Source organism: Mauremys mutica, chromosome 1, assembly GCF_020497125.1.
Source record: "Mauremys mutica isolate MM-2020 ecotype Southern chromosome 1, ASM2049712v1, whole genome shotgun sequence".
Classification (NCBI taxonomy): domain Eukaryota; kingdom Metazoa; phylum Chordata; order Testudines; family Geoemydidae; genus Mauremys; species Mauremys mutica.
This window is the reverse complement of record NC_059072.1, coordinates 317,135,577-317,163,512: the sequence shown is the minus strand read 5'-3', so window position 1 is coordinate 317,163,512 and position 27,936 is coordinate 317,135,577. Positions and strand designations below refer to the sequence as shown.

Sequence of the window (27,936 nt, the reverse complement as noted above, 5' to 3'; positions counted from 1 at the left end):
AACATTTTCCACTTTATTCATCGGGTTAGGTGCTTCTTAATTTTCAACGTTCAGATTACTTGCCTAAGGAGAATGAGTAATTTACTTTCAAACCAGATCATACATAGCCCATTGTCTTATCCTGTTGCCCCAGTGAACTATCAAGCATTGTTGGCTACATATGACTATCTGAACTATTCTAAATTGAGACTTTATAGACAAGCTACCCACAGCATGACAGTGCCCACTTCCAGGGTCTTATTGAGGAGGATAAGCCAGAACTGTATTTCAGTCAGCAGTTGATGCAGCAGATACATAATCTAGGTCAATAGCAACAGCCACTGTGATGCGCCATGAGTCATGGCTACACACTTCAGGATTTCCCAGGGAGGTCCAAAATTCTGTAGAGAGCTTGCCCTTTGATGAAGCCCACCTTTTCAACAAAAAGATGGATGAGTTCTTTCATATTTTAAAGGACTCCAGGGCCATCCTCCACTCCTTGGAAATACAGATACCTGCCCCAAAAAGGAAGCATCAAAGGCAGCCTTACAGACAGACCAACATCTCAACAATTTTATCACCAGTGATCTTATGACCCTCCTCATAAGAGACAAAGAGTACAGAAGTCTTGTTTCCCTGCACCTCCCACATCTACCGCACCATCTCAATCCCATCCTCCAGCAAAAATATATTTTTGATGGGAGTTCGAGAGCTGCAAACTATTAATGATGCCACCACTACCCGATCCCCACATACCTTTTGGGGATCATTTAGCACTCTGTTTGCATAACTGGAGTGCCATAATGGACAAGTGGGTATTAGATATCAGCCAGTCTAGCTATGCAATTGAGTTTACTTCCTTTTGTCTTTCAAAACCCCCATCCCTGCCCCTCTTCAGGGACCATTCTCAAAGAGGAAGTGGAATCCCTTCTGAGTGAGGAGCAATAGAGTGCGTACCTCTTCAAAACCAAGGAAAAGACTTTTTACTCTGTACTTCCTACTCCCCACGAAGAAGGGAGGTTGGAAATCTATACTCAATCTTTTCAGTAACTTTATTCACAAGCTGAAATTTCACAGGTCAGTATGGTGTCAATAATCTCTCCCTGGAAAAAGACATTTGGTTTACAGCTCTCAATATGAAGGATGCTTCCTTTCATATGGATATTCACTCTGCCCATGGGTGTTTTCTCAGATTCGTGGTGGGCCCCAATAATGTCCAATACAGGGGTGCTTCCATTCTGCCTCACCACTGCCTCCAAGGTCTTTCTGGTAATAGCAGTGCATTTCAGATGGAACAGCTTCACTATCTTTCCCTGTCTTGACAATTGGCTTCTGATTGCTAGGACACATCAGGAAGCCTATGAGTTGACCTTATTAATTCTTCAACTACTTTCTTCACTAGGAGTCAGTGTGAACTTGGGAAAGTCTGTCCGTCCTCACTCCGATGCAGACTGTAGACTTTGTAGGGGCCAACCTAGATTCAGTCATGGCAAGAGCTTATCTACCAAGGGACAGGTTTCACACCATTAGTGACCTCATAGATCAAGTTATGTGCAACTCTTGAGCTCCAGACAGTACTTGTCTTTTCTTCCTGGGGCACATGGCTTCTTGCACTTACATTAGCCAATTCAGCACACTCCACCTACATTTCCTTCAGGTGTGGTTCCAGACATTGTATTCACCAGCCAAACAGAGCATAAATACCATGGTAATAACTCTTTTGCTAGTGTAATGGGGAAGGATTTCCATCAGGGATGTGTGGTGTCCCCTTCCTACCATCCTTGCCAGACAAGATGATCATTACAGACTCCTCTCTCTTAGCCTGGGAACCCACATAGACAATCATATGGCACAGGGCACTCGAATACCCTAGGAGGCCAGGATATACATCAGCCTTCTGGAACACTGAGTCTGAAACGCTTGCAATGGTTTTCTGCAATTTATCTGTTCGCACCACGTCCTCATAATGTCAGACAGTATGACATCTGCCTTTTACATCAACAAACATGAAGGGGTGAAATCCATTCCCTTGTGTGTAAAAGCAATCGCTATATAAAATGGGTGTAACAGGAATTGAGTCACCCTGATGGCAGCTTACCTTCTAGGAACTCCAAATGTGTTGATGTACGCTGTCAGTAGGCATTTCACCATCAATCATGAGTGGGAATTGGATGATTCGGTAGTTAATATCTTTATTTAATGAGGGACCCCCACCTGGCATCTCTTTGCCTTCCAAATGAACAAGAATTGCAACATATACTGTTCCAGAGGAGCTCTAAGACTACACTTTCAGGGTTATGCTCTCCATCTCCCCTCGTCAGGCCATCTGAGCTATGCCTTTCCTCCCTTACCACTCCTACCTTGGGTCTTAAGGAAAATTTGTCAGGACAGGGCATGAGTCATCCTCATCACCTCCAGCTGATCCAGATAATTTTAGTTTCCAAATGTAACCCCGATCAGCCTCCAGTCCTTACCCTTCTTCTGGGTGAAGAGATGGGGAAGGATCAAGCATCCCAACCCCAAAGTGCTTCATCTCATGGCTTAGTTTTTGGATGGACATCAACAGTAGAACATGTCTGCTCTCAAGCTGTATAAGCCATCCTTAATAGCAGAAAAGATTCCACTAGATATGCTGTTCAGCCAAGTGGAAGCATTTCTCCATCTGACCACAGCAGAAACATGTATCTCCTGAGTCAGCAGATATTCTCCTCATTTTGGACTACTTTTTCTCTTTCAGAACAGCTGGGCTTTCCCTCAGTTTTGTCCAAGGCCACCTGACAGCAATCCATCCATGCCATCCACCATCAGACATTCACTCATTTCTTGATTAACAGATTCTTAAAAGTCCTAATCAGAACTTTCCCAGCAGCAAGGAAACATACTTCTCAATGGGACAAGTGCAGAGTCCTGCACTTAGGACAGAAGAATCCCATTCACTGTTACAGACTAGGGACCGAATGGCTAGGAAGCAGTTCTGCAGAAAAGGACCTAGGGGTTACAATGGACGAGAAGCTGGATATGAGTCAGCAATGTGCCCTTGTTGCCAAGAAGGCTAATGGCATTTTGGGCTGTATAAGTAGGGGCATTGCCAGCAGATCGAGGGATGTGATCATTCCCCTCTATTCGACATTGGTGAGGACTCATCTGGAGTACTGTGTCCAGTTTTGGGCCCCACACTACAAGAAGGATGTGGAAAAATTGGAAAGAGTCCAGCGGAGGGCAACAAAAATGATTAGGGGGCTGGAGCACATGACTTATGAGGAGAGGCTGAGGGAACTGGGATTGTTTAGTCTGCAGAAGAGAAGAATGAGGGGGGATTTCAACTACCTGAAAGGGGGTTCCAAAGAGGATGGATCTAGACTGTTCTCAGTGGTACCCGATGACAGAACAAGGAGTAATGGTCTCAAGTTGCAGAGGGGGAGGTTTAGGTTGGATATTAGGAAAAACTTTTTCACTCAGAGAGTGGTGAAGCACTGGAATGGGTTACCTAGGGAGGTGGTGGAATTTCCTTCCTTAGAGGTTTTTAAGGTCAGGTTTGATAAAGCCCTGGCTGGGATGATTTAGTTGGGAATTGGTCCTGCTTTGAGCAGGGGGTTGGACTAGATGACCTCCTGAGGGCCCTTCCAACCCTGATATTCTATGACTTAAATCTTGTTCTTTTGGCACTCAGTAAGCTTCCCTTCAAACCATGTCTCACTTATCAGTTAAAGTTGCATTCTTTATGGTCATCACCTCAGCCAGGAGAGAAGGTGATCTGGGAGCGCTGCTGCGCCATACATTATATTCCATAAGGACAAAGTCTCTTTACAGCTACATCTGAAATTCACCCCCCCAAAGTAATTTCAGAGTTTCACATAAACCAATCAACCCACTTAGCTGTGTTGTTTTTTTTTCTGAAACCGCATGCTTTGGGGGAAAAGAGGAGTCTTCATTTCCTTGACGTATAACACATTCTCACCATCTACCTGCAAAGGACTAAACCAATTAGAAAATCACCTAGATTATTTCTCACTATAGCAGAATGAGTCCAAAGTCAAACTGTTTCCTTCCAGAGGCTCTCTAAATTGATCTCTGGCTGTATCTGTTATCAGTTGTGGTATGTTCCTTTCTGGATGGGATGAGGGCTCATAATATAAGAGCTAATAGATATTTTAGTTGTGAAAGAATTTGACTGAGAGAAAAATGGGAAGATCTTCCTGGAGAGGTTGAGAATCCTGCATTGTGATTAGTTGTTGCCTGCCTAACTAAAACTCAGTGAAAGGAAATCCCTTCCATCTGTGCAGTTTTTAGCTGAGTTAAAGAACACAAATGCAATTAGATTCAGGGGCTAGTGTAGTTAGTGCGCGACAGGACAGTTTTGCTAAAACACCAACCAGTATCTCTTCTAATGTTATTACTCTGTTAGACCTCCAACAAGGGGATTCTATGGAAGAAAGGTAAGGGGGAGGGGAAGTAGGTTATGTACCAGTACCTGGAGAACTCTGAATTTACTTACTTTGCACATCCACATTTCTCTCTGTGCAGACCAGGGGCAGACAATCAGGAACTGAGGGCAGGGTCTCTGAGTTTCGCTTAAGCAGACATCTACATTGCACTGCATATGGGTTCTGATACATGATCCTCCATTAGCACTAATTGTTTTGGGGTCCATATGGCTGAGGGATTGACTTCCAGTTAGCAGGGTTTTTGTTTGTTTGTTTTTACTTAAGGTTTGTACTCGCCTCAGAAGTCAATCTTGTAGTAAACCAACCTCTTTCTTTTGTTAGCTTCTCTGCTTCCTATGGTAGAAACTCCTCATGGATTTTCTTCTGTGAAGAAGATACAAGAATACAAATTGTTAAACTGCTGGAAACACTTAGAAGATTTGACAAGTCTAAGGTGAAACAAAAAATCATCAGATGTCTAACCTTTTGAATGTGCTTGAAGGAGATTTTTATATTGGATAAAAACACTGGAAAACTAGTTCAAATAATTAAGGCTACGATTTTGTCATGGGTATTTTTAGTAAAAGTCTTGGACAGGTCGTGGGCATTAAACAAAAATTCACGGTCCGTGACCTGTCCATGACTTATCCTAAAAATACCTGTGATTAAATCTGGGGGTGGAGGCTCTGCTGGGGGTGGGCTGCTGCTGGGGGTGGCAATGGGGGGGCACTGCTGGGGGAAGGGCACCACGGCTGCTGTGGCTGGCTGGCTCGGAACCATGGCTGCTCTGGCTGGCTGCCCGGGGACTGCTGCCGGAGCCAGCAGACTGCGGCTGCTTGGGAACCGCTCCCTGGGGCTATGGATCCCGGCTGTTCTGGCCGCCCCGGGAAGGCTGGTGTGGCTGTCCCGGGGGCCGCATGAGCAGCTGGTCCTGGGGTCAGCCACACTGGCCCCTGCAGAAGTCACAGAGGTTGTGGAAAGTCACGGAATCTGTGACTTCCTCAACCTCTGTGACAGCCACAGAGACCTACAAATAATTCATTTAAAATATCAAATGATGAGTATAAAATGTTATTTTTTAAAGTTATAATTGTTTCTATTATAAAGAGTTCCATTGTAGACCAGTATTTGCATGGCTTGTAGCTTACAAAATAGTGTGTGTGTGAAATCTAATCAGCTTACCATAGGGAGTATGTACCCTACATTCAAGCAGGGAATGTGTTAAAGCTTGTGGTATGAAAAGGTATGAGTACCTGTCCTGCCTTGGAGGAATTGCTAAAGTTGACCATAAAGGAGATTCCTCTAGATGCGTCTCATGACGACAAAGCAGCCATAGGAGGAGCGTGTGGCAGTCCACTTTGGGGATTCTTGCACCTTCCCTTCAAGCAGCTGTTACTGACCATTGCTAGACAGAAAACTGGACTAGGTGGACCCTGGTCTGATCTGCTAGGACAGTCCTTTATGTTGTTAGGCTGGTTGGTTCCTAAGAGAAAAGTAATCTTTCCTACCTGCCCAAGAAAAAGGGGATTAGGAAGTTTGTGAAACAAAGGACTTAGCTCTTCCTTGATGGCTTTGGGACTGTTAAATTGACTACCGCCCTTCCCAAAGAGCCTGTGTTAGAAGGGAGCCATGAGTTGGATTGTTTATCTGGTATTTTGAGGGACTTGCTGAAAAACACCCATTTTGATATCCTTACTTTGTCTGGCTGAAGGAAGCCATACTTCTATACTACTTGGGAAATTGGCAGGAATTGGCCTTGTTCATTTACTGTTATTTTGTTAAAGGGCTGAGGGAAGCCCTACTTCAGGTATGAGTGTGGGCCTTTGTTTAGAAAGACACTTTCTTTACAGCCACCTGGCATAGCCTGTCTTCTACACAACCACTTTTAAAATACGAGAACCTTAATAATGTAGAGATTTTAAAATGCTTTTGTAGTCTCATAACCAGGGATCCTAGATTTCTGTGATAAAAAAGCCCCAAAATTCTCTGATTAACCCCCCCCATAAAATCCGTGTTTTTTCCGTGATTTAAAAGAAACGCCAAACTTTAGTTTCACTACCCACAAGATATACAGATATCATTTGAACACATTTTATTGATATACAGTAAAACCCTGTTTATCCAAGCCTCCATTATCTATCTCTCTGTATAAAACGAACCACCAGCCGCCCATGGCTGACAGTGGCTGGGGCTCCAGCGGACTGCCCCAAATCTCCCCACCCCCATCTTAAAATAAGGGGTACAGAGCTCTTTGCCATTTCTCCTGATTATCCGATCTGGCCCCAGTCCCAATTAGATCCGATAAATGGGGTTCCGGTGTAAATTTAAAGCATGTTCAAAAATCAACCACAAGGAGTGGTTGTGTGCATTGAATAAGTGACATTGGTACTTTCAGTAAAATTTAGTTAATAGTTAATGTTTTTATTTTTCACAAAATTATAAACTAGAGATTCTCTGAATATAAGAATGACCATACTGTGTCAAACCAAAAGTCCATCGAGCCCAGTATCCTGTCTTCTGACAGTGGCCAACACCAAGTGCCTCAGAGGGAATGAACAGAACAGGTAATCATCAACTGATCCATCCCCTGTTGCCCATTCCCCGCTTCTGGCAAACAGAGTCTAGGGACACCATCACTTGCAATCCTAGCTAATACCCATTGATGGACCTATCCTCGATTAATGTATCTAGTTCTTTTTTGAACCCTGTTATAGTCTTGACCTTCACAACATCCTCTGGCAAGCAGTTCCAAAGGTTGACTGTGCATCGTGTGAAGAAATACTTCCTTTTGTTTGTTCTAAAACTGCTGCCTATTAATTTCATTTGGTGACCCCTAGTTCTTGTGTTATGAGAAGGAGTAAATAACACTTCCTTATTTACTCTCTCCATACCAGTCAGGATTTTATAGACCTCTATCATATTCCCCCTTAGTCATCTCTTTTCCAAGCTGAAAAGTCCCAGTCTTTTTAATCTCTCCTCGTATGGAAGCTGTTCCATACCCCTAATAATTTTTGTTGCACTTCTCTGAACCTTTTCAAATTCCAATATATCTTTTCTGTCATGTGGTGACAGAAAATATTCAAGATGTGGGCGTACCATGGATTTATATACAGGCAATATAATATTTTCTCTCATTATCTATCCCTTTCTTAATGATTCCCAACATTCTGTTTGCTTTTTTGACTGCCACTGCATGTTGAGTGGATGTTTTCAGAGAACTATCCACAATGACTCCAAGAGACATTATTAAGGGCACAAGAGCAAACTATCCCACTGTGTAGGAAACATAGGAACTATGGCAAGAGAACCACCCTGGCTTAACCAGGAGATCTTCCATGATCTAAAACTCAAAAAAGAGTCCTACAAAAAGTGGAAACTCAGTCAAATTACAAAGTATGAATATAAACAAATAACACAAGTATGTAGGGACAAAATTAGAAAAGACAAGGCACAAAATGAGATCAAACTAGCTAGGGACATAAAAGGAAACAAGAAAACATTCTACAAATACATTAGAAGCAAGAGAAAGACCAAAGACAGAGTAGGCCTGTTACTCAATGAGGGGGGAAAAACAATAACAGAAAATGTGGAAATGGCAGAGGTGCTTAATGACTTCTTTGTTTTGTTTTTCACCAAGAAGGTTGGTGGTAATTGGACGTTTAACATAGTGAATGCCAGTGAAAATGAGGTATGATCAGAGGCTAAAATAGGGAAAGAACAAGTCAAAAATTACTTAGACAAGTTTGATGTCTTCAAATCACCAGGGCCTGATGAAATGCGTCCTAGAATACTCAAGGAACTGACTGAGGAGATATCTGAGCCATTAGCAATTATCTTTGAAAAGTCATGGAAGACAGGAGACATTCCGGAAGACTGGAAAAGGGCAAATATAGTGCCCATCTATAAAAAAGGGCAATAAAGACAACCAGTCAGCTTCACTTCTGTACCCGCAAAGATAATGGAGCAAATAATTAAGCAATCAATTTGCAAACACCTAGAAGATAATAAGGTGATAAATAACAGTCAGCATGGATTGGTCAAGAACAAATCATGTCAAACCAACCTGATAGCTTTCTTTGACAGGGTAACAAGTCTTGTGGATGGGGGGAAGCAGTAGATGTGGTATATATTGACTTTAGTAAGGCTTTTGATACTATCTCGCATGACCTTCTCATAAACAAACTAGGGAAATACAACCTAGATGGAGCTTCTATAAGGTGGTTGTATAACTGGTTGGAAAATTGTTCCCAGAGAGTAATCATCAGCGGTTCAGTCATGCTGGAAGAGCACAATGAGTGGGGTCCCGCAGGGTTTGGTTCTGGTTCTGTTCAGTTATCTTCATCAATGATTTAGATAATGGGATAGAGAGTACACTATAAAGTTTGCAGACGATACCAAGCTGGGAGGGGTTGCAAGTGCTTTGGAGGATAGGATTAAAATTCAAAATGATCTGGACAAACTGGAGAAATGGTCTGAAGTAAATAGGATGAAATTCAATAAGGATAAATGCAAAGTACGCCACTTAGGAAGGAATAATCAGTTGCACACATACAAAATGGGAAATGACTGCCTAGGAAAGGAGTACCGCAGAAAGGGATCTGGTAGTCATAGTGGATCGCAAGCTAAATATGAGTCAACAGTGTAACGCTGTTGCAAAAAAGCAAACATCATTCTGGGATGTATTAGCAGGAGCATTGTAAGCAAGACACAAGAAGTAATTCTTCCACTCTACTCTGTGCTGATTAGGCCTCAACTGGAGTATTGTGTCCAGTTCTGAGTGCCACATTTCAGGAAAGATGTGGACAAATTGGAGAAAGTCCAGAGAAGAGCAACAAAAATGATTAAAGGTCTAGAAAACATGACCAATGAGGGAAGATTGAAAAAGTTGGGTTTGTTTAGGGACATAACAGTTTTCAAATACATAAAAGGTTGTTATAAGGAGGAGGGAGAAAAATTGTTGTTCTTAACCTCAGAGGATAGGACAAGAAGCAATGGGTTTAAATTGCAACAAGGGCGATTTAGGTTGGACGTTGGGAAAAACTTCCTAACTGTCAGAGTGATTAAGCACTGGAATAAATTGCCTAAGGAGGTTGTGGAATCTCCATCATTGGGGATTTTTAAGAGCAGGTTGGACAAACAACTGTCAGGGATGGTCTAGATAATACTTAGTCCTGCCTTGAGTGCAATGGACTGGACTAGATGACCTCTCAAGGTCCCTTCCAGTTCTATGATTCTATGAAGATCTCTCTCTTCAGTGGTAACAGCTAATTTAGACTCCATAATTTTATGTATATAGCTGGGATTATGTTTTCCAATGTGCATTACTTTGCATTTATCAACATTGAATTTCATCTGCCATTTTGTTGCCCATCACCCAGTTTTGTGAGATCGCTTTGTAGCTCGTCGTAGTCTGCTTTGGACTTAACTATCTTGAGTAGTTTTGTATCAGCTGCAAATTTTGCCACCTCACTGTTTATCCTTTTTTCCAGATCATTTATGAGTATGTTTAATAGGACTGGGCCCAGGACAGACCCCTGGGGGACACCACTATTTACCTCTCTCCATTCTGAAAACTGACCATCTATTCCTGTCCTTTATTTCCTATCTTTTAACCAGTTACCGATCCATGAGAGAACCTTTTCTCTAATCCCATGACATCTTACTTTGCTTAAGAGCCTTTGGTGAGGGACCTTGTCAAAAGCTCTCTGAAAATCTAAGTACGCTATATCCATTGGATCCCCTTAGTCCACCTGTTTGTTGACCCCCCTCAAAGAATTCTAGTTGATTGGTGAGGCATGATTTCCCTTTACAAAAAACATGTTGACTCTTCCCCCAACAAATTATGTTCATCTATGTGACTGACAATTATAGTTTCAGCCAGTTTGCCTGGTACTGAAGTCAGGCTTACTGGCCTGTAATTGCTGGGATCACCCCTGGAGCCCTTTTTAAAAAATGCTGTCACATTAGCTGTCCTCCAGTCATTTGGTACAGAAGCTGATTTAAATGATAGATTACAAACTACTGTTAGTACTCTGCAGTTTCACATTTGAGTTCCTTCAGAACTCTTGAATGAATACCATTTGGTCCTGGTGACTTATTACTGTTTAGTTTATCGATTTGTTCCAAAACCCTCCTCTAATGACACCTCAATCTGGGACAGTTCCTCAGATTTGTCACCTAAAAAGAATGGCTCAGGTTTAGTAATCTCCCTCACATCCTCAGCCGTGAAGCCCAACGCAAAGAATTCATTTAGTTTCTCCACAGTGGCCTTATCGTCCTTGAGTGCTCCTTTAGCATCTCAACTGTCCAGTGGTCCCACTGGTTGTTTAGCAGGTTTCCTGCTTCTGATGTATGTAAACATTTTTTTGCTATTACTTTTTGAATCTTTGGCTAGCTGTTCTTCAAATTCTTTTTTGGCCTTCCTAATTATTTTTTTACATTTCATTTGCTAGATTTTATGCTCCTTTCTATTTTCCTTACTAGGATTTAACTTCCACTTTTTAAAGGATGCCTTTTTGCCTCTCACTGCTTCTTTTACTTTGTTGTTTAGCCAGGGTGGCACTTTTTTGGGTTCTCTCACTATGTTTTTTTAATTTGGGGGTATATATTTTAAGTTGAGCCTCTATTATGGTTTCCATGCAGCTTGCAAGGATTTCACTTTTGGCACTGTACCTTTTAATTTCTAACTTCCTCATTTTTGTGTAGTCCTCCTTTTTAAATTAAATGTTACAGTGTTGGGCTGCTGTGGTGTTTTCTCCACCACAGGGATGTTAAATTTAATGACATTATGGTCACTATTACCAAGCGGTCCAGCTATATTCACCTCTTGGATCTGATCCTGTTCTCCAGTTAAAACTAAATCAAGAATTGTCTCTCCTCTTGTGGGTTCCAAGGCTAGCTGCTCGAAGAAGCAGTCATTTAAGGTGTCAAGCAACTTTATCTCTGCATCCTGTCTTGAGGTGACATGTACCCAGTCAATATGGGGATAGTTGAAATCACCTAACATTATTATTGTGTTTTTTATTTTTATAGCTTCTCTAATCTCTCTGAGCATTTTGCAGTCACTATCATCATCCTGGTCAGGCGGTCGGTAGTATATTCCTACTGCTATATTCTTTATTATTTGAACATGGAATTGCTATCCATAGAGATTCTATGGTACAGTTTGGTTCATTTAAGATTTTTACTTCATTTGATTCTATGCTTTCTTTCACATATAGTGCCACTCCCCCACCAGCACAATCTGTTCTGTCCTTCCGATATATTTTGTACCATAGTATCACTGTGTCCCATTGATTATCCTCATTTCACCAAGTTTCTGTGATGCCTGTTATATCAATATCCCCATTTAATACGAGGCACTCTAGGTGACCCATCTTCTGATTTAGACTTCTAGCATTTGTATATAAGCATTTAAAAAAATTGTCACTTTTCAGCTGTCTGCCATTACCTGAATGGGATTCTTCTTCATTTTACTGTTTCTCATCAAATCCTACCCATATTTTACCATTTTCCATCCTCTCCTCCTTACTAGACATAGAGAATCTCCATTAATAGATCCTCCCCTAAGGGATTACTCTGTCCAAACCACGTGCATTTTTCTTTGGCAAATGGATTACTAGGATCCCTGCTCATACTACTAAACTGTCTGTTGAACATCCTTTAGGTATTTTGAAAATCTGACCAGGTTATTTCTATTACAAAAGTAATTACTGCACTTTAACCTTTTCAGAATTAATAAAGGGTTTAGTCGGCCTTGAATGCCACGTGCATAAATCCTATTACAGTAATGAGTTAAGTTCCAGCATACATTTAAAGAAAAATTAGACTTTAAATACAAAGTAGTGGCCATCTTAATATATTGGCCCATAACTGGTTTTTGTATAATGTGTCAATAATGCACCAAATAGTTTCACATGTTGAGTTTGACCAGAATTGCTCCCTCAGTGTAGTTTTATCATGTGAATAATCTGTATTATAAATAAGATTCTAAATATTGTATCTATCACAAGAAACTAAAATAGCTTCAAAATGCCTCTCTTTTCAACTCACACTCCTGAGGTGGATTTTTCCCATTTTTTGTTGAGGTGGGGGACCACTTTTTTAAGGACTGATGTTCTCACATTGAGGACAAATACACTCATGTTTTCTGGACTGAGGTCCTGCGAGATAAGTGTTCTTATTTTCGGTAATTACCTCTCCTCCAACACATACCAATCTCCTTTTTGTTCACTTTTCACCCTTCTCCTTCCAGAGTGCTTTGGTGATAACCATTGTAGAAGTGCCTCTACAGAATAGAAAATAAATTGTAAGAACCAAATCACCACCCTCAGTGGGCTTACTGTCTTCGATTTCCTGCACACTTCTGCAACCTTTACCTCCTGTGCTTACCTGCTGCTAGTTTCTTTGGCCGCAGCTCCCAAACTTCCTCTATCTACCTCCAGTGGTTTTTGGCCTGAAGATCTAGTTAAGAACTTCTGACAAGGATGCAGGTTGTGATGGACATGTAGACTCGAGAAAGAAAGAGTTTGACAACAGGGAACCCTTCTTCCACACCATTGGAAACCCTTCCTCAGAATCTAGTCTGAGACCCTCCTTCACTTCCCTCTAAAAAAAACAAAAACAAAACAAAACATGAAAATGCAAAACAGTATCTTCTAGTTTTCAGGTGTTATCCACCATGGAATTAGCCAGCATCCTATAGATTAAAACAGAATTACAATTAAAGATGTACTGCAAAGCTTTAAAAAGAGCTAATTTACACCCCACATAATAAAAAGATGTATGTGAAGACCAAAAATTGAATAAAAATTAAAAATAAATATTAGGGCTGTTGATTAATTGCAGTTAACTCACACGATTAACTCAAAAAAAATTAACTGCAGTTAATTGCACTGTTAAACAATAAAATACTAATTGAAATTTATTACATATTTTTGGATGTTTTTCTACATTTTCAAATATATTGATTTCTATTACAACACAGAATACAAAGTGTACAGTGCTCACTTTATATTATTTTTCATTACAAATATTTGCATTGTAAAAATGATAAACAAGAGAAATAGTATTTTTCAGTTCACCTCGTACAAGTACTGTAGTGCAGTCTCTAATGTGAAAGTGTAACTTACAAATGTAGATTTTTTTTGTTACATAACTGCACTCAAAAACAAAACAATGTGAAACTTCAGAGCCTACAAGTCCACTCAGTCCTACCTCTTGTTCAGCCAATCACTAAGACAAAGAAGTTTGTTTACATTTACAGGAGATACTGCTGCCTGCTTCTTATTTATAATGTCACTTGAAAGTGAGAACAGGTGTTCGCATGGCACTTTTGTAGCTGGCGTTGCAAGGTATCTTTATGTACCAGATATGCTAAACATTCGTATGCCCCTTCATGCTTCATCCACCATTCCAGAGGATATGCTTGCATGCTGATATGTTCGTTAAAAAAATAGCGTATTAATTAAATTTGTGACTGAACTTCTTGGAGGAGAATTATATGTCCCTTGCTCTGTTTTAACTGTATTCTGCCATATATTTCATGTTATAGTAGTCTCAGATGATGACCCAGTACATGTTGTTTGATTTACGAACACTGTCACTGCAGTTTTGACAAAATGCAAAGAAGGTACCAATGCGACATTTCTAAAAATAGCTACAGCACTTGACCCAAGGTTTAAGAATCTGAAGTGCCATTCAAAATCTGAGAGGGACGAGGTTTGGAGCATGCTTTCAGAAGTCTTAAAAGAGCCACACTCAGATGTGGAAACTACAGAACCCGAACCACCGAAAAAGAAAATGAACATGCATCGGTCTGCTCTGCTTTGGATCGTTATCGAGCAGAATCTGTCATCAGCATGGATGCATATCCTGTGGAATGGTGGTTGAAGCATGAAGGACATATGAATCTTTTGTGCATCTGGCACATAAATATCTTGCAACGCCAGTTACAACAGTGCCATGTGAACACCTGTTCTCACTTTCAGGTGATGTAAACAAGAAGCAGGCAGCATTATGACCTGCACATGTAACCAAACTTGTTTGTCTGAGCGATTGGCTGAAGTAGGACTGAGTGGACTTGTAGGCTCTAAAGTTTTACATTGTTTTATTTTTGAATGCAGTTATTTTTCTGTACATAATTAGACATTTGTAAGTTCAACTTTCACGACAGAGATTGCACGACAGTACTTATATTAGGTGAATTGAAAATACTATTTTTTTGTTTTTTACAGTGCAAATATTTGTAATAAAAATAAACAAAGTGAGCATTGTACACTACGTATTCTGTGTTGTAATTGAAATCAATATATTTGAAAATGTAGAAAATATCCAAAACTATTTAAATAAATGGTATTCTGTTATTGTTTAACAGTGTGATTAATTGTGATTTATTTTTTTAATCGCGTGATTAATCGTGATAATTTTTTTTAATCACTTGGCAGCCCTAATAAATATATAAGAATTGCTGTTTACTTGCCAAAATGTGGATTCATGGGTCCATATGTGATGACATGGAATATGTCTATCAAATTGTGAATTCCATTTTGTATTAGCACCTTCATTTTATATTATGGTTAGAACACGTTTAACCTTGCCCAACGCAAGTTTATTGAATTTAATTCCAGATAGCTGCCCCATCCAGGAAAGTTGCTTGACCCCCTCATTGAAGGAACATCACTCAGAAAGCATCACAAAGCAAACTGGAGCCATCACTTTTGTGTCTCAGCTGCTGGCTCTGACTCCATCGAACTATGGATTTTCTACACATGGGTGCCAGTATGGCAGGTGGATCTGCAGCATCTCAGCCTGGGGACCTAGAAAAGAAGAGAGACTGTACATAAGATTTGGTTACTGCTTTGAGCAGGGGGGACTGACCATTGCCACTTGGAAGCACGACGTGCAGGATTGAAAAGGGCAGGAGGAATTCTGCCCAACTGGTAATGCTGACAAACCTCAGACTTGCAGAAGGGGCAAGATCAGACAAGTGGAGGGAGTGCTTCTCAGTACCTCGGTAACTTTTTAAAGAGTTATAACTCTTGAGTGCCTTCAAGAGTACAGTCGCTGTGGTTAAATTCCTTTAAGCATTTGTACCTTGCTTTCCTGCCATGTTATTCCTGAAAGGGTTAAACTAGAAGCCCAGAGCACCTGCAGCCTATTTGGAGCTCTGGGGGATCATGTGGAAGCAGCTGGGGGGCTTGGGAGGTCTCAGACATCGATTTTAGGGACCTGGGCAGCAGCGCCTCACATCTCAAAGAAGAATGCCAGACCAGAAGGCTGAATCTGGGTGTCTGGTCTAGGGCCTCAGAGCTAGAAACGTTGGCTTAGGCTGCCCGAGCTTAGTTGGCTTGGAAGCACGTGGGCCCCAGAATTGGGACTACTCACAACAGACTGGTGTTCCTACAGAAGGGTACTGGATCAGGCTGTGACACCATGTATCTGGCTCCCCTGCATGAGCTGGTGACATCACAACGTGCTTGTGTTTGTGATGTGATCGAGTGTCACAGGTAAATGGACTTTTGTTTTAAAATGTAAACATTTAAATTTTAAATCTGCACGCATTCTGTTAATGATTTGACATCTAAAGGCTAGTCTACACTTACCGCGCGGGTCGACGCGGTGAGTTCGACTTTCCGGAGTTCGAACTATCGCGTCTGATCTAGACGCGATAGTTCGAACTCCGGAAGCGCTAGTTCGAACTCCGGTACTCCACCTCGGCAGCTGGAGTTAGCAGAGTCGACCTTGGAGCCGCGGAGTTCGGTTCCGCGGCGTCTGGACGGGTACGTAGTTCGAACTAGGGTAGTTCGAATTCAGCTACGCTATTCACGTAGCTGAATTTGCGTACCCTAGTTCGACCCCCATTCTTAGTGTAGACCAGGCCTTAAACACCTTTAAACATTAGCTTTAGAATTCACCTGTAAATAAATTGGTTTGTGACACTAGGAAGAGTTCAAAATTAAAAGCTGATGCTCTATATTTAACTTGCTCCATTTTTCAGTTGTGTTGCAGTTCTCATACCTGTGAGATGTTGTATGTTTAACACACTATAACACTTCACTTTCCTACAGTGCTGCCTAATCCTTCTCTTTCTTGAATTTATTCTGCCAAAAAAGAAATATTAAAATTTAAAACAATTGAACTAATAAGAGGCATGTACAACCATAATTTTGGTAAATCCAGTGTACATCAATGTCCTTGTAAAACTATAATATGGAATAGGATACTTAGATGTGACAGAACACACTTGAGAGTAGAATATCAAATGTCCATTTGAATATACTTGCTGTTGTTGATTGGTGAGTTAATATTGCACGCACAATGTTCTAATGAAAATTTATACCTATTGTTTTAATTTTCTGCTTTTTATAGAGTAAGGAGAATAATGTATGGTTTTTACACCCAGGAACCATGGGAAGTAGTTCATATAGATTATTTTAGCGTAACTAAAATACACAATTACATAAGAATGGCCATGCTGGGTCAAACTAATGGTCCATCTAGCCCAGTATCCTGTCTTCTGACAGTGACCAGAAGGATTGAACAGAACAGGGCAGTTATCTAGTTTTCCATCTTCTGTCATCCACTCCCAGCTTCTGGCAATCAGAGGTTTAGGGACTGCCACAACATGGTGGTGTGTCCCTGACCATCTTGGCTAATTGCCATCAATGGAACTATCCTCCATGAACTTACCTATTTCTTTTTTGAACATAATTATACTTTTGGCCTTTACAAAATCCCCTGGCAACAAGTTCTCAGGTTGACTGTGTGTTGTGTGAAGAAATACTTTCTTATGTTTGTTTTAAACCTGCTGCCTATTAATTTGATTGGGTGACTCCTTGTTCCTGTGTAGGAGGGTAAATATGTGAAGGGGTAAATAACACTTCCTTATTCACTTTCTCCACATCATTAATGATTTTATAGACTTCTATCATATCCACCCTTAGTCGTCTCTTTTCTAAACTGAACAGTCCCAGTCTTTTTAATCTCGCCTCATAAGGAAGCTGTTCCATACCCCTAATCATTTTTATTGCCCTTCTCTATATGTTTTCCAATTCTAGTATATCCTTTATCAGATGGGGTGACCACATCTGCACGCACTATTCAAGGTGTGGGCATACCATAGATTTATATAGTGGCATTATGAGATTTTGTGTCTTATTATCTATCCCTTTCTTAATAATTCTTAACATTGTTAGATTTTTTGACTACCACTGCACATTGAAGAGATGTTTTCAGGGAACTATCCACAATGACTCCAAGATCTTTCTTGAGTGGCATTTAGATCCCATCATTTTGTATGTACAGTTGAGATTGTTTTCCAATGTGCATTACTTTGCACTTACCAACATTGAATTTCATCTGCTATTTTCTTGCCCAGTCACCCAGTTTTGTGAGAACCTTTTGTAACTTTTCACAGTCAGCTTTGGCCTTAACTTGGTATAAGGAACACTTTTTGATCTGTTTGTTTATTTAGGAAGTTTAGCAAGATCACAAATCATTGCCATGTAAATATCAGAGACGGAAAAATAATCATTACAGCAGTGAGCTTTTGTATAGAAAAATATTATACAGCAATACGACCATGAGATCACTCCATTTTGCACTGTAATATCACAGAGTGAGCCTTCCCACAATACCCAGAGTATGTTGTTTCTGGTGATTTGATTAAATTGAGTGACATCTCTGATTACACATTGCCTAGCACAGTGGGACCTGCTCTTGACGAGAGTTGCTAATGTTACCATAGTATGAAAATGTTAGAAATAATGTACTGAAACTGGTTGTCAAATAGCATAGAATGGACGTAGAATCAAAATGATTCAACCCTTAAGGCTCTAAATCTAAATGTTTTGTATGGCTTCACTTTTAAAGAGTGATTTTTGTTACTCAGAATAGTACCTTTTTATACACAAGAATTTGCATCTCTTTCCATTTCCATTCTTCTTCCAGTATTTTTATCTGCTAGATAGCTTTCCAGTGGATGTTGTTGTCACTAATAGTAAACAAAGAAAAGTGGACTTCTTTTGTTGGTGAGATAAAACTCAGTGCCTAAGAGGATAGGGGATGATAGGAACCCCTCTGACTTTAGTGGAGGAAATGTCAAGAAGCCTTTCACTTGTAACCTCCTTCTGTCCTGATAGAAGCTGGCTTGACTAGGGAATCAGATGGGGGAGCATGTTTTGCACCTGTATAGAGATGCAAGGGATTATGGAAGCTGGAGAATTAGAAGCCTTTCCACATGCAATTATACAAATGGCTGATGAGAAGAAGGGAAGAATGTCTTGAGGTTGAGGTGCCCTGCCTTAATATTTCTTAATGTTCTGCTTAAATATATCCTTTTTTGTCTTATAGGTCTAAAAGTTTGGTACAAAAAATATGTATTCCAGTAGACTAATTTTCAAAAAAGAGTGATTATTTTTCTTGAACGTTATAAACAGATGGAAAATGGGGTTTACACTGGAATTTTGACACAATCTTTACTATAGCCTAAATAACACTACATGGCATTTTGTATATTGTGATGAAATTATTAACCAAGCTTTGTCCATTTTACCTGACGAATTTGTAGTTTTGAATTGTATTGTATTGTAAACTGTCAAAAGCCAAACAGTGTGGGCCATGAGGCACTGCCACAATACATAGAATAATATCTACAATTAAAAAGCTTTTGTTGAACCACTGCTTGAGATGATGTTCCTAGTATTGCTTTTTGGCCCCATGGCTGTGGATACTGACCCATTCCTTTCTTAGGTGTTGGTTTTATGTTTAAAATCCTCTTTAGGGTCCCAGTCCTGCAAATACTTAGATGTGAAATTAACTTTATGCATGTGAGTGGTCAGTCTTCCTATTTAAAATTAATGTAAAGCACAGTACCAGCATTTAAGTTAATTAACTATCTCCCAGCACAATAAGTTGTGTCCTGAACTGCCCTTTATGTAAAGTCCTGTTATAAGTAATTTCTTATTCTCCTGCTTCCTGCCAGGGGCGGCTCTAGGATTTCCGCCGCCCCAAGCAGGGTGGCACGCCGCGGGGGGCGCTCTGCCGGTCGCTGGTCCCGCGGCGCTGGTGGACCTCTCGCAGACGTGCCTGCGGAGGGGCCGCTGGTCCCGCGGCTCCGGTGGACCTCCCGTAGGCATGCCTGCGGATGCTCCACCGGAGCCGCGGGACCAGCGGCCCCTCCGCAGGCACGTCTGCGGGAAGTCCACCGGCGCCGCGGGACCAGCGGCCCCTGCGCAGGCACATCTGCGGGAAGTCCACCGGCACTGCGGGACCAGCGGACTTTCCGCAGGCATGCCTGCGGGAGGTCCGCTGGAGCCGCCTGCCGCCCTCCCGCGGGACGCCGCCCCAAGCGCACACTTGGCGCGCTGGGGTCTGGAGCCGGCCCTGCTTCCTGCATGTAAAACTTAGAACAGACTCTGGTCATATTCCGTCAGTTACTGTTTTGAGGGATTGGGTACTTAAAATATATTTGTCTTCAAAAATCACTAGTGAAACTGAAGATTGATGGACATGGATCCCAAATTTGATGTGGATTCAGCCTGTGAGGGTATGGTGCCCCCTCTAGCCAATGCTCAGAGTAGTATTAGACTTAATGAGTCCTCAGTTGAGGGGGAAGCTGCTGCAATGCAGGACCAAAGGGAGCTGGTGGTTTGGAAGTACATTGTGTGTGGATCTTTAAAATACTTTTTCTCCCTCCCCCATTTTCTCCTCCTCAGTTCTCACCATCAGCAAACAAATGAAATTTTAGTCAATCTCATTACAAACAACACACTTACCCTCTCTCTCGGGTTCATTTTGTTCAGTATGAATATTGTTTTTTATCTGTTTCCTTTATTAAAGTAATGAAGTAGATGAGCAAAATGATATATCCCACCTCTCTTTACAGGAATGGTTCTTAGGAAAAGCATTATATGATGAAGAATCTACAATAATACATCATTATGCCTTTGCTGAAAATCCTACAGTCTTTAAATTTCCAGATTTTGCTGCTGGCTGGGCACTTAGCATTCCACTTGTAAACAAGTAAGAATTTAATTTGTAATCTTTTCTAAAATTGTTTTATTAAAGTTAATTCATGTTTGTAAAGTGCTGTGAAGATATAAAAAGCTATATAAACACTAAGCAATATTATTTTAAGGATTTATGACTGAGCACAGATTAGTGTTTTACACAAAATTTAAAATACTACTATTTCTTATACAATACCTTCCCTCTTCATCCCACATACCAAAACACACAAAAGAAGCTTTGCAAATAGAAATTATTATAATAAATAATTAAAATTTTATAAATACATATGTGCAGAAATATATTTTTGCATCTAACTTTGTATCTTTTTTATACACTTTGATTTTATGTACCATGTGAAGTTTAAAATCTTATGCACTTTTATGCAGTAAAAGTATATATTCATAAATGGAAAATGTTTAAATATTACAAATGGGAGCACAAAGAAGAAGAAAAAGTTTTGATTAGTGAGCAAGGGGCTGATCATTAAGCAGCTGAAAGCACAAAATTGTCTCCTTGAATGTTAAAAATACGATGCTAGATTGCTGGGCCTCTCCTATTGAAGACTTTCTTCTTGGGCAGGAAAAATTGACACAGAGGTATATTCTAAGAACTAGTGCTCACAGTAGCAAGCTATGTCCAGATGTTTGCTTTCCATTCCAGATTATTTTATATAAACATTTTCTGGTTCTAATAAATCCAGAAGTGTGATTTTTTTTTTTTTTTGCAGGAGACAGTCAAGAACCCCCTCCGCCCCAACGACTCACCACCTCTCAAATTCCTGATAAATTAGCTTAATTTTTTTAAATGTTGAAAGAGGGTAATATAGTAAAATAACACTGCAAATGTTATTTAAATAATTAGCTCATTTGTAGCCTATTTTGGAATCCTATCTGCTAAATTCCTGCAACTCATGTGTAAACAACTCAAAAAGCCCCTAGAATGTGGTTTGACATTTCATAGACATGAATAAAATCTCAAGTTTGTTTGTTTAAAAAATTCAGTTGCTGTCTCCATTACATTACTCTTGTTCTTACTTTATGAAATAAGTAAATTTCATTATGTTTATTGTACAGGCTTGCAAACAGGCTGAAAAGTGAACCACTTAAGTCAGACTTTACAATAGATTTAAAACATGAGGTAAGCCATGTTCTATTCCTGTGAAACATGTAAGAAAATAACCCTGTCATTTTCTGTTTAAATGCTGATAAATTGAAGCCTAAATAATGTAGACTTTTTAAGGTTGTTAAAAGATTTGAACTTTCCGGACTGTATATTTGTTTGCCTTCCTTTTCAGTGTTATAATATGTAGAATTGTAAAAGTTCTATTGTTACAAAATGTAGATGGTACTGCAAGTAAAGCTGAATTTGTATTATATGATAGTGTGCAAGACGGCATCACTTTTTGGAAGCTTGCTATGGAAAAAAGGAAGAGGTTCCCAGCTCATGAAATAGAAAAGTTTGCATTTTGAGTCTCCTATTCTATACCCATTAAGGACTGTCTCAGATATCAGACTGCCTCACTGACATTGAATTTCAACCTAGATTAAACTATTATGATGGTTGTTGGCATCAGGAAGCATTTTGAGAGGCCTGCTTGTGGCTTGTGTGTGTGTGTGTGTGTGTGTATTATTCAGGCAGTACAGCCACTGCTAGTCAAATAGATTTGGGAACTTGTAGAAGTGGGGAGGGGGGAGAGAGAGAGAATGGAAATCCATCACTGTTTTCTGAGAAAGGAAGTTTATATTTGGATGGTGGTCAAGAGTCATAACCACCATTTCTGGTTTATCCAGAAAGTCCCTCTATTTCTCTCTGATGCAGACCTTCCTGGGGCCATGCTGCTTTGCCACACCCAGACTAGGTTACTGTAACACACACTAATTGACCCCAAGGCTGTAACAATTGAAATGACAACCACTCGCTTGCTTCTTCAAATAGAAGTAAAGGGGTAGTTACACATGTCCTCCATAAATTACATTGGCTGCCAATAAATCAAAGGATACAATCTAATATCTTAAATATTGGTATTATAGAGTCTAAATTATGAAGATGTTAAATATATGCGCTTAGTTTACAATCCTGCCCTCATGAATCCCCTCATTCCTTATTCCCAATACATTTAGATTTCTGTGAAGACTAGAAAAGTTGGAGATATAAGGGAGATGTGACAGAAGAGTGATTACCACGTTCTTCTATTTTGCTTTATCGTTGTTGAGGTGAAAAGGAATTGTATTATGCTCATGTACCTTCAGTAAGATAGAATCCAAGTGACATAATTTGCCTTAAGTGCTTTTATTTCAGCTTTGTGTCTATTAGGTCTAGCTGCTGCCCATTCATTAGTCTTCTTCTTAATACTATCTACATCTGCTGTGGCTTTCCAGATGGAACACAGTCTGTCTCACAAATAAATGGCTTTTTTTGGTCATAAAGCACACATACTGTGTTCATTTATGGTTTTCTGCAAGAAGGCCTTTTAGAACAGCATTCCATAAAATACATTTCATTTTCAGTGTGAATCTTAGAACTCTGTTTTATCCTCCACATTCAGGGGAGCCCTACACTTTATTTAATGCACACTAGCCTATGTGTGCTGAATACAAAATTATTGATTTTCTTCTGGGTGTTTCTGTGGCGCTCTCACCATAATATCTGAGTGCTTAACAAACATTAAAGAGTTTGTTTTCACAATATTTCTGTGAGATTAGGTGATATTGTCTCCATTAGAATTATTATCCCAATTTTACATCTGAAAACTGAGGCACAGTGAGATTAAGGTCCAAGTGCTCACTAATTTTTGGAGCCCAACTTGAGACACCTAGATCCTTAATTTTCAGTCTACTTATCCTTTTTATAGTACTTCATATGTTCAAAGCAAGCTTCCAGCCAACTTCAGTTGGAGTTGAGTGCTCACCAATTCTACAAATCTGAAGAACACACTTTTAGTGACCAGCAATGAATATGTTGGTTTAAGTGACTTGCCGGCGCTTACAACTGTAATTGAAAATGGATTCCAACATAAGCTGAAGAGTAATTTAGTTTTCCTTAATCTTACTGTGGCATATGATATGGTTTGGCACATAGGCATTTTGGTGAAATTGTCTAGAACTATGCCACATTGGTTAGTATGTGCAATGGCTCTGTTTTTGAGAAATCGCCATTTCCGTGTGCATATTGGTGATAGAAAGAGTGCTTGGAGGCACCAGAAAAACAGCCTCTTGCAAGTATTATCACCAGTGTTATTCAACTTATATTCGTATGACCTACCATATATTGGGTCTCACAAGTTTGTTTATGCAGGGAACATATGCCTTGGCACTCAGTCACACTCCTTTGACATACTTGAGAGTGTTCTGAGTGCAGATATGGTGGGAATTGGCCAATTACTGTTGTCTGTGGCGTCTGATACCAAGTGGAAGTAAGACTGTGTCAGTTGTCTTCCACTTAAATCATGCACAAGCGGGCAGAGACCTGAATATAGTTCTCAATGGTCAATGAATAAAACATCATTTATACCCGGTTTACGTAGGTGTCACATTGGATAGAACTCACATGTCATGACCATCTTACAAAGACAGTGACTAAGGTCAAAACATGCAACAAGCTGCTCGGAAAACTGCACAGAAGGACATGGGCTCCAGTGCCCAAACATTATGCACTTCAGCCTTGGCACTCTTATTCAGTGGCAGAGTACTGTACTCCAGAATGGGCTCGCTAGTCTCATACAAAGATAATTGACATACAACTTAATTCCACTATGCATATTATTTCAGGCACTCTTAAATCTACTTTTCTACCATTATTACCAGTTCTCTGTAATATTGCTCTGCCCAGTGCACGCAGAGAGGAAAACATAGCAAAGCTTGTGATGAAATTGCATGATATTAAATTAAAGACCTGTGTAATCCATGACATCATCATATGCCCTCATGGCTGCCGATTTGGATATTTTTACCGGATGAGGGATTTACAGTAGAGGACGCATGGCGAGCTTCATGGTCTGCAGAGAAAGTAATTATATTATCTTGTCTTGGACCCCACTCAGTGTCAGCCTGGGTTTGATTTACCACGAAGGCAATGGAGCTTTCTGAAGCAGTTTCATACCAGACATGGAATTTGTGCTGCAGTGGAATTTCAGTGGTGTTTTAGAGACAGTCCAGTATGTCAGTGTGGGCAGCCACAAACCATGACACATTGCTGAGGACTGCAAAGTGACTCAACTTCCTGGAGGTCTTTGTGCCTTGAACATGATGAATGAGAATGCCGTGGCTTGGCTTGAACAGATTGCATATGCCAAATATAGTGACTTAGCATCATTTAGGAGCTCTGTGGTAGAGGCACGGCTAGAATTTAATCCTCCATGGTAGTATTTAACTTTCTTAACTAGAAGAACCTTTCTCTTCCTGCAGTTCCCTGCCTCATTCACTACATACCTTCCAGCTTCTGTAACAAATGAGGCAATGTTCTACAGACAACAGTCTCCTTCAGTACACAGCCCTGATTCATTCTCAGAACACATCCATCCTGTAGACTGAATGAGCTGGGGATCCTGGGGTGGGGGGACACTAGTATCTGAGCATGTAATTAAAGACTATATCAGAACGCATACATTCAAAGGAGACGAATCAAGATTACACAGGCAAACAATCTTGGCTTTTCCTATTTTTGAGTGCTTGACTTGGCAACCTAAGGTAGTTTTTTTTTACATAATTTCGATTTTTTTTTAAACCAACTGAGACAGAAATTCCATCATGTAGCACTATATTGATCCCCAGTTGGGTCATCATTTGGTTTAGGACTTTAGGTTCACCTCTACCACTAGAGCTAAAAGGGTAACTGATAGCAGCAGGAAACTGTTATCCTCTATGTGTATGAGTCACTAGAGGAGGGATGTGAGACACCTTGCCAGCAGGTTTCATAGCCATCTGCTGAAAGAGGAGTGGAGAGATTAAGGACGTCTAGTTTTGTAGGAGTTTTCTCTACTGGTTGTAGACATGTCTGCTCCTATCCCCCTACCTGGTAGTCTTTGTCTCCCTCTATTACTATATATGCCTACAACTTCTGGCTCCCTAGAAGGTCACTGTTAATCTGACCTCGGGGGAAATTCCTTCCTGACCCCACATATGGCAATCAGTTATCCTGTGAGCATGTGAGCAAAGAAAGCATTGGAAATAATTTTTTAAATTGTAACAGAACATATTTCCCTCTCCTTTTGTTCTCTGAAACATCTGAACCATTTTAGCTGAAACTTTCAAAAAGGAGGAGGGAAGGAATCAGCCTGATGCAGACATCCAGCATAGAAAATTTCATCTCAAACAGTTGAAGTTAATAGCAACTGAAAACAGGGACTTAAAATGGGAAATGTCAAATAACCTTAACTAGAGGTGGTGCTAACAGCACCACATGGAGTATAATTAATTCAAGATAGGTGGAGACAAGATGAACCTTTGTCTTTATTCAGACTTTGTCCTTGTATTACTTTTTCTTTCTTTAATGATGTTTGCTAGCATTCTGGTAATCTTTTCAGTTTACAGTAGACAAAGTATCTTTCAGTACTTCCATGGTAGTTTAGTGTTCGTTTTTGAGTATTTTAAATTATCATCAGAGAACAGGTCTTTTTAAAATCTTTTTATTGTTGACATTAAAACAAACAGAATTAAGCATTCCATATCAACAAAATTAATTGCGAACAACACCACAAGAAATAAAGTTTATCTTATATTTAAGAGTAGGTGCAGATAAATGTATTCAGTCCCCTTCCTTCCTCCCTCCTGTACTCAGGCTTTTTTTTCTTATATATTTACACTTACAATGTTTTGGCAATTTGGAGTGCCTGGAGCTAATTATTTTTAAAAATTTCAAGTTATGGCAGAGAATATTTTTAAGTGAAAATTGTGGTTTGATTTTAAAGTCAAAATGCAAAGTAAATAAATGAGTTAATCAATTCATATACACAGTCTCTACAGAATCCTCTATATTTCTCTGCTTCATCTGTCATGTTTTATTAATTTGCTTTATAACAATGATTTCTGGGTATATTATGAAAATTGTTGTTTAATTCCACTACTCATTACTACTTATGTTGTATATTTTGATAGATTGCATTATATATTTGGCAGAAAGGCAATGGACCGCATCTTACTCCTGTGCCTGAGTTTTGTACGGATGACTTGAACTCATATAAGGCTGTTCACTGTGCCACAATGTTCAGTAACTTCCTACCAGTTTGCGTAAGTATCATATTTTAAACTATACTTATGTGCTATTACAAAGGCTGAAACTTTACTTACAAAAAATCTCAGGCACCTGGAGAAAATATTTTTACCAAATTAAGGGGAAAAATGTAATATTTGGAGTACCATTCTCCTACTGTCTCTTACACAGTCAGACCTCTATTACACATTGTATTTCCTGATAGATATGATTGATCTATCTAAGGCACTCATGTTCCCCCATTACCAGAGTATCCGAGCACCTCACGGTCTTTAATGTATTTTGCCTCACAACACCTCTGTGCGCAGGGGAAGTACTATTTTACCCATTTTATGAATGGAAAAGTGAGGCAGAGAGATGTTAAGTGACTTGCCCAACATCACACAGGAAGTCTTTAGACCCCGGTCTTCCAGATCCCACACTAGTGCTCTAACCACTGGATTGTTCTTCCTGTCTGTAACTAGATAGTTCCATATCATGTACCTTTCAATAGGAACTGAAAACACAAGACCTAGTAAGATTATTACCTGGCCTCATTTTTATTTATCTAGAAGCTATTTGATGAAAGTATTACATGCACTATTTAATTCTGTGGCCTTGTGACCTTTTTTCTTTGAATGTAAAGTGATGTCAGTGCTGTTAGTAATTCTACTCCTTTTACCTACCCCATTTAACTATGTTGAATAATTTATTATAACTTATTGGTGTTCTGCCATGGTAAGTGATATGTTTTCAGTTTTCTTTTTAGAATCCTTTAGAACTATCAGTGTGTGCCAGTGCACCATGTTCGGAGTCGTCCTGGGTTGTATTCTCAACTCTGCTACTGGCCTGCAGAGTGGCTTTGGGCAAGTCACCTCACTTGCTGTGCCACTGTTTCCCTGTCTGTAAATGGGAATAACGATACTTACATCCTTTGTAAAGCACTTTGAGATCTACGGATGAAGATCAGTATATAAGAATTAGGTAGTGGAGGTATTTATTTGAATGTAGTGCACTAAGGTAGGATTACAAACCCTTGTGTTCCCCACAAGAAATGTGAGCTAAGCGGATAATAGCAAACCTAGAAAAAATTAAATAAAAATCTTGGAGCTAAGAAGACACATGCATGAACTTCGCTGATCTATCCCTTCCCCCATTCTTAATTTGTTAGTCATCTGGTTAGATTGTAAACATTTTTGTCAAGCATTTAGCATGTATAGCAAAAGATGATAGAGCTAGAAGAAACTGCTGTGAGAGAGAACCAAGTGTGACACACTCTGCCCCAAAGTGATACTCTGCACCCCATATTCACCATGGTGATATGATATGTTTTGTA

At 39.9% G+C, this 27,936-nt stretch overlaps 1 protein-coding gene across 10 annotated transcripts in view; it reads left to right on the top strand.

Moving 5' to 3' along the window:
- B3GLCT (beta 3-glucosyltransferase) overlaps positions 1-27,936 on the top strand; it is a 143,874-nt gene that overhangs the window by 74,054 nt on the left and 41,884 nt on the right. For 9 of the 10 annotated variants that reach the window (XM_045016428.1, XM_045016449.1, XM_045016477.1 and 6 more), the window contains 4 exons: positions 4,746-4,857; positions 20,290-20,426; positions 21,488-21,551; positions 26,507-26,638. In XM_045016428.1, the coding sequence (XP_044872363.1) occupies positions 4,746-4,857; positions 20,290-20,426; positions 21,488-21,551; positions 26,507-26,638 (445 nt within the window). The remainder of the gene's footprint in view (positions 1-4,745; positions 4,858-20,289; positions 20,427-21,487; positions 21,552-26,506; positions 26,639-27,936) is intronic. The other variant, XM_045016436.1, reaches the window with a different exon arrangement.